Source organism: Myxocyprinus asiaticus, chromosome 23, assembly GCF_019703515.2.
Source record: "Myxocyprinus asiaticus isolate MX2 ecotype Aquarium Trade chromosome 23, UBuf_Myxa_2, whole genome shotgun sequence".
NCBI classification, from domain to species: domain Eukaryota; kingdom Metazoa; phylum Chordata; class Actinopteri; order Cypriniformes; family Catostomidae; genus Myxocyprinus; species Myxocyprinus asiaticus.
Window position 1 is genome coordinate 14788804 of NC_059366.1, and position 7549 is coordinate 14796352.

Below are 7549 nucleotides of genomic sequence, written 5' to 3' on the forward strand. Positions count from 1 at the left end.
TATGATAGTATGTGTGGACTAAATTATAAAACTGTATATTTTTAAGATTATTCCATTTTTTAATCATCACTTTTCCTCCAAAGATTTTCTTCCTTGAATAGATCCAAAGGTGGTTAGCTACATTTTGTTTGTGGCTTTTAATTTAGCGAACTACTAGAGGAGCTTGACTGTAGTTTCACAGTTTCAAAGTATCTTCCCCAACACAGACTTACGACCTATACAGATCTTTGCGAAATGGCCAAATATTGGCTGATAATTGGTTTGGTTGATATATCGGTCCATAGCTAAATCATATTTATAAATGTAATTGATTGAATAGCCATGGATTTTGTCATATTGCTTTTGCCATGTTGCATTGTGCCTTGTTAGGCCTCTTTAAAGAGGCAAACTCACTGTATCGCAGTGGTGCTCTGGACTTTTTTAATCGTAAAACATAGATACGGTCCGTTATAAGTTGCCCACTTGAACCAGTCAGATGATTGTTCCGCTCTCTGCCAAAATTCCCCTCAAATATCCGTGTGAGAGAGGGACCTATGATGAGTGTCCCTGTGCTTCTGAAATTGGCTCTTTTTAACCCTTGTGGAGCCAGAGGAGGTCTCAAGGCAATGTGAGTGCCAGCATCAGTAGTAAACACAGGGGAATGGAGAGAGGTGGCTGACTCCTTGCACCACCTCAGGCACAGCTCCACTTACATCAAACGACTGCGCTGTGACACTCTCCCCCACGGCTCGTCACAGCCTGACACTCCAAGGTGTGCAGCACATTTCAAGTTGGAGGAATAGTTGGAAATGTTGGAGTGCTGGAAAATGACATCGCCTAGGAGAATTTGAATGTGATGAGGACCGATGCTGGCCCTATATGTGGCTTAAGTCCTCTGAAATTTGGCTTCTTCCCTATCAAGACTTAAGGGATGTATTTGGAATAAAACACCTGATTCCAGTGCACTTTTAAGCCCTGATTCTGTGGAAATCAAGTCAGAAACACGGCATGATACAGTCATTCCTTTAGGTTAGAATATCCCTTATTTGAAGGCAGTAGGTGCTTTTACCAATCTGGTCTCATAAAATTACGTTACTCTAACTAAGTGGCTCCTTGTACATATTGCGGTAGTTTCCTAGTGGAATGAACACTAGAGGCGCTACAACAACCATTACTTTTATTCCCTTTCACTCAAATCATGAGTAATAAACACTTCTTACTCTGTTCCTCACACAATGCTATCTTAGTATATACACTTGCGATGCAAAGGACCGGGGTAGGATTCCTGAAGAACATAAGTCGATGCGTGAGTCGAAGGTGTCCTAGAGGCACCACAATGATCTGGCTGCTTCTGCGATAGCGTTTTTCATGTCACGCTTTGCTTTTTATGAAATTATCGGTTAGTTTAGGTTTAGGGTATGTCAGTTTTATTGATTTAAAACTTGATAGTACATTAAGCTCATCTGTTTGGGAGAAATCTCACTTCACTTTAAGTGCCACACAAAGGACATGTCACCTCGAAACTGCCACGATACATGTAATAAACCACGATATGAATATCATATCAGTCATGTAATTTTCATGAGATCAGGCTGGCTTTTCATACCGTACATTTCGCTGCATCATAAAACCGGTAATATATAGGTCCTACAATGTGTGTTTTCACCCTGTGTCTTTTTAGATGTAAATTACAATTAATTTATAAAGCGAAAGTGGGATTCTGTTTTTCAAAGAGAGTTCTACAGTAAGCTTAACTCTGGAAAGGATTTGTATTAATGCTTTTCTTGTCTTCTGTTTCTCTCCTGTTTGGCTGTCTCACAGAAAAGAGATGGTTTACAGATGAAGCAGAAAATGCATACCCACGGAACATTCAAATCAAGCCCATGAGCACTCACATGACCAACCAAGTCAATCAGTACAAATCCACAAGTAGTCTGATTCCACCAATCCGAGAAGTCGAAGATGAATGCTGAATGAATTCCCCAGCCTTTACCATCATGGAGGGAGTTGGGTCAGCGTGCTATAAAAGATGAGCTGTAATCGTGGAATGATGACAACGCCAACACATTGTTCTTCCCTTGTACAACATGAGGGTTCGAAGCGATCAGAGAACTGGAAGTGGGACCTCCTATGTGTATACCTTTAATGTGACTTCCAAACTTTTGTATATGTATACATAGTCATGTACATAATGACAATCAAGTAAGGATTGTACAGCCCCTAGCACTTTTTGAAATTATGTTAACAGGCAAAAAAAATAAAAAGTACTTCCTGTGATTCTTCGCAATATCTCACCTTTGCTGTGACCTGACTCCACGCAGAGGGCATATATAACGGAGGATGAGGGTCACACCTTCATTCACGTCATCCAGACACTACCCAAAGATTGTCTTCAGAAGCTTCACATCAGTCCCACTGATTGAGTTGCATATCCTTTGTCCGTTTTTGTTTTGCACTACATATCACCACGTAATAATCTTTGTGTAGCTCATGACTAGGAAAGAGTAAAAGCTTTCCCTCAGTTGTCCTGAGTTGGGTGAGATGAGGCTACAGTAGGGCTGTTAAAGGAATGGCTTTGTTCAGGAAAAAAGGTGTCATAAGTGTTTGCGTGACAGGGTATGCATTGACCGTACTCCTGCATGGTGTGTTGCCTGAAGTAACCTGAACTTCCGGCTCAGGAAAGGATGCCCTTTTCCATCCATATATAGACTGTTTAGGCATATATATATATATATATATTCTTTATATACATATTAGGTATATATATACATATTATGTATATATATATATATATATATATACATATTAGTCAGAGAGAGAGAGAATATGGAAATGTGTTTGCTGTACTTGTCGTTTAATGCGAAATGTTGTCCCCAACGTAGCTCTTCGAAATTGGCAATACAATGAGGATATGCACTACTTCTGTTGATGTCTTGCCATTATCCATGACTGCTGGTGTGGCATTTGTTTGGGAAACTGTCTGTGAGCAAGGCTTATTGTGCGTTTTTTTGTAAGAATCACTCGTTTGCGTCTGTGGTTCTGCTATTAACACAACTGTGTGGTTACAAATATCACCTGCTGATAATTCAACAATGATTGAGCTTTTTACCCTAAAACCTTCTCAAACTTGAAATGAAGCTGACATGAAAAAAGATATCAAATTGCCACATATTGCGAAAAGTGGGCATCATTGGTTCCTCCTTTGGATGTAGCCACTGCCTGACACAGGGTTGGCACAGGGGTGGAAAAGTGCTTGGATGTTCTCTGTGACCAGCCAAGATGCCTTAAATTCTGTTGTTGACAAAGACATGCAGAAGCTCAATCATTATTTTCAATTATCAGCCAAAAAAAAAATAATAAATAACTTGTAGGTGATAAAAATGAATATCAAGGTTACACATTTATGTTGTACCTTTGTTAAGTAGAACATATACTGAAGCAAATGCTTCTCAGAACTTTGAACTTTGCTTCAAGTGCTCTGTCAGATTTATACATAAGTACATTCTTATTTTTTATCCATGAGCGTAATCATTTTGTACTTATTTTTATACATATCAGAGAACTTTATTTCTAAATGTACCTTATATCTTAATAGCTACAGTGCACACCGGTTTGGTTTCTGGTCCAGTTTTGCCCCCGACGACAGAACATATCACAAAACATCAAACAGGACAAGTCAAATATCTCTGAACCAGAGTCAAAAAGTCAAAATTTTAGCTTTCCATGTGGAGTGCTCTTTGATACTCACATGGGCTGCTTTGAAGGACCTCTGTAGCTATCAGGGACTAAAAATGGTTCAAGGAACGAAAACCGAAATCGAACACAATTTTTTGCAGAACATAACCAAAAACTAGAACAAAGTGATTTTAAATTGTTCCGGAGTGAAAACGTTATTTTAAATACTAATAACCAGTTATAACCCGTTAATTTTTTCCGATCATTTTTTTCATGAAACTAAAGGCGAAAGGGTTTATCACACATTTTGGAACTACACCTCTTCATGCTGCCCGAAAAAATGAAACGTGCTTTGATCCTGAAGGAAACTGCTGCATCACACATTTCTTTGCCTAACTGCCCGTTGTGGATGTCGCATTCTGTGAATGAAGACGTTTTTAACAACTATGTATAAATACCACATATACATGCATAGCTAATCCAGATACAAGCAAAACATTATTAGAGGTAAAAAGTACTTTTCTCTGTTGTTTCCAGGTCTTCACTGAATTATTGTCTGATATGATGCATTAATACAGATTTGATGCTACCGGGCTTTGACTCAGAAGCAGATCTGTAAATAAAATGATACTTAACTGTTAATTAACTGCTTGTTATGATTTCTATGCCAATAAATCCACCACACAGGGGGAAATATAGCATATTTTAGCTTATTTTTGTGAGGCAAGTGGCTTATTTTGGGCTTGTTTTTCCAGACAGGTTGCTTGTTTCTGTTGCGAGATCTGACAACACTGCAACTGGTATTCCACCCACCCCTTACCACAGAGTATTGTCATTTTAAAAAGAACATTATTAACTGTTCTTTTATTTTGTTCTATCCTTTTGGAAAGGAGGCTGTGGAACTTCTGAACCAGAACAAAAAAATCAGAATGAACCGTAATGAAAAACATTTCGTTTTTAGTCCCTGGTAGCTATACTACTAAAAACAGCATGTGTGCTTTCATTTTCATAAGCTAACAGAGATGAAAACAAACAGTGAATGACTGATGACACTTTTATGTAATTCCAAGTAAAAGTGATGTTGATCCTCAGACACAAACTCAGAGATTTGCATGAGGGGGGGGGGGGCACTTCTTTTTCTGTTATGAGAGTAGAGATGATAATATTTGTGATGTTTGACCTAAATCAGGTCTCTGTAAAGTGAGGAACATAATTCGATCATAATGCCATGAAAAAAACGTAAGATGTTCTCAAGCAGCTGTGAGCTAATAGCCATATGATTGTATATGCAAGAAGATAAAAAGAGTTCCATTCACCTAGTAAAAAAAAATAAAAAATGCATAGTGTAAAAATATACTGTATCAATTCTGCCCATTCTAGTCCGCTTTGATTTTCTAAAGTAAAAGGATCTCAGCTTTATTGTTTGTTTACTAGACAATTAGGCTTTGTCCTGAAGTGATTTTCTGAATTGTGATTACATTGGTGTTACACTTTGTAGCAAGTAGATTTCTTATTAAATGAAAAAAAAAAAAAAAAGTTTAATTATAATAATAATAATGTAAGTAAACTTTATGTAGAATTGGATTGTCAATAACATACTTGTCATTAACAAAGAGAGAGAGAGAGAGAGAGAGAGAGAGAGATTTTGAGCTAAAATGAATCATATATACCTTGGAGTCAAATGTCAAATTTATTTGATCATCATTTGTTTTCCTTCTACGTAGGGTCCTTTTTTGTAATGAAACTACAGTGCATTACAAAGAAAGGCCAATGGATCGGTAAGGACAGCAGGTTTTATTTGATGACAAAAGTGTAGATGCACCCTGAGGGCAGCAGAGAAGGCAAACTAGCTCTTTGTTTTTGAGGATTACGTACAACCAGGTTTTTACATTCCATTTTGTCATCAACATTTTTAATCAGCTACAAACTTATAGTTTGAAAATGTTAAAATAATTTGTTTGTTTACAGACTTTTTGAAAAGACAATACTCAGGTAGCAATCCTGATGACAAAAATGCAAAATCAAGCTTGCTTACATAGTTTATTTTTTTATTTATTTATTTGTTCACTATTCTCAAATAAGCTGAAATATTCTTTGCCGCAACACATGTGCAATGTTTTAGTTTCATGCTATTTATTTGTACATCATGTGAAACGATACTACAGTGTACACATATCATAGTCTTTACAGTGCCATGAAATGTATCTATCTACTAGCATCAGTCAGTCATTTGTTGGTCATAGGGGGTGAATTTAGTACATGATGGCATCTAATACTGGCATGGAGAACATCCAAGCCATCCTTGCCTCCATGCCAGCACAGTGCCAGGCAGTGCAGGAAGACCAAAGGAGGAACTCTATAAGACCCACTAAAGCGAAAAGTGGCATTATGACAGGCACAAAGACACGTGCCTATGCAAGCTGCTGAAATCCATTCACTTTGATTATGGACAAGATGTTTAAATTCAGAGGAGACTGCAATGACTGAAAGATGTTGGGTAGAGCTAAATATGTTTAGTTGGATCACCTCTTACTGTATTCAATAGATAAAGCAACCTTACTGATGTGATATGTAATACACAACTGCCATATTGCATATTTTGGCTATTTTATTCTACTGTAAAGGACAGATTAAGTTTTAGAAACTGTAAAAAGAAAATACACTGTAACAGAATAAATACTTGGAGGAAAAGAAGTCTTAACATGCTGAAATAGCATATGGATTACTGTTTTGTTGCTGTCTTTTCTTCCACTTCAATAAATAATCAAAAACATTCATATACACATGTAATTATTGGCACACTCCTTTCACGAAAAAGGTTTCCATAGCAGAATTGGATTTGAGTAATGGAAGTGAAGAACTTGCTGGTGCTGAGCTGATCTACCTGACTCTGTCAAATATAACCTGCTGATTAACTTGTACAAAAAGTTTGTACATACAGTAAATTGTACATGGTTTCTTTTTGTATTTTCTCAAATTAAAATTGATGTATTTGTGTTCAACAGGTGACTGGTATGTTACTTGAGTCATTACTTGATTTACTCTCGACATCTTTGAGCAAAAACAAATGAGAAACACATTTGTGAACTTCACTGATACATAGACATTGTTAAATCCTGGAAGTCAAAGGATGTATTTCTACATGCAGTCGTAAATGATCATTTTAGCCAATTGGATACAGGGGAAACACCCTTTCACAAAACATCTGCTAATATTTAAAGAAGCATTTACAGCAATGGATAAACTCTCTGTGAGGGAATTATTGGACATAATGAATACGTAAGAATTTTTCCATTTCAAAAGCAAATCATTTTATATCTATAAAGTCATTTTTGGACATGCTTTTAGTAATACAAAACATGTTTCACTTTCTACCTCTCAAACAAAGCTTATGATTACGGCAGTCCTCAATTTCAGTGTTTAAAAAAACAAACATATAGACAACTGATTAAATCAGGCTTTTTATTTTTCATTTTAATTGTCTGGAAAGATATTCGTTGGGCCAGACTCTACATTGATTCTGTACCTATCAAAACAACAGCTTTGTGCTCGACCCACCAAACTGAAATAAAGAGCGGAGGAAGTAGAACAGATGTTGGCTGCGCTCCTGATTTGTAGGCTGATAAGGGTGGCACCCTGTAGGTTTAAATTTATGGCTTGTTAGTAAGGACTGGCCCCTTTGTGAGATGTTTTCAAAATGATTGATTTACAATAAAGTGGCTCCCTGTGTGTGCACGCAGGCTGAGCTGATTCAGATCGATTCAAGTGAAATTGATTGATCAGCCATTTAACTTGGCAGTATGTTTACTGAAAGAAGCCATGCAAGACCTATTCTCCCAGACTCTCACAATAAAACAGCCACACATCGCACCCGAAGCAAACAAGATCAACAAAA

At 37.1% G+C, this 7549-nt stretch overlaps 1 protein-coding gene across 10 annotated transcripts in view; it reads left to right on the forward strand.

Moving 5' to 3' along the window:
* The window catches only part of kcnma1a (potassium large conductance calcium-activated channel, subfamily M, alpha member 1a), a 312165-nt gene extending 305509 nt beyond the window's left edge, over positions 1-6656 (forward strand). For 6 of the 10 annotated variants that reach the window (XM_051651297.1, XM_051651298.1, XM_051651289.1 and 3 more), the window contains one exon: positions 1801-6656. In XM_051651297.1, coding sequence (XP_051507257.1) covers positions 1801-1952 — 152 coding nt within the window. In that variant the 3' untranslated portion in view covers positions 1953-6656. The remainder of the gene's footprint in view (positions 1-1800) is intronic. The other 4 variants (XM_051651292.1, XM_051651295.1, XM_051651294.1 and 1 more) reach the window with 1 other exon arrangement.
* Positions 6657-7549: the final 893 nt, after the last annotated feature.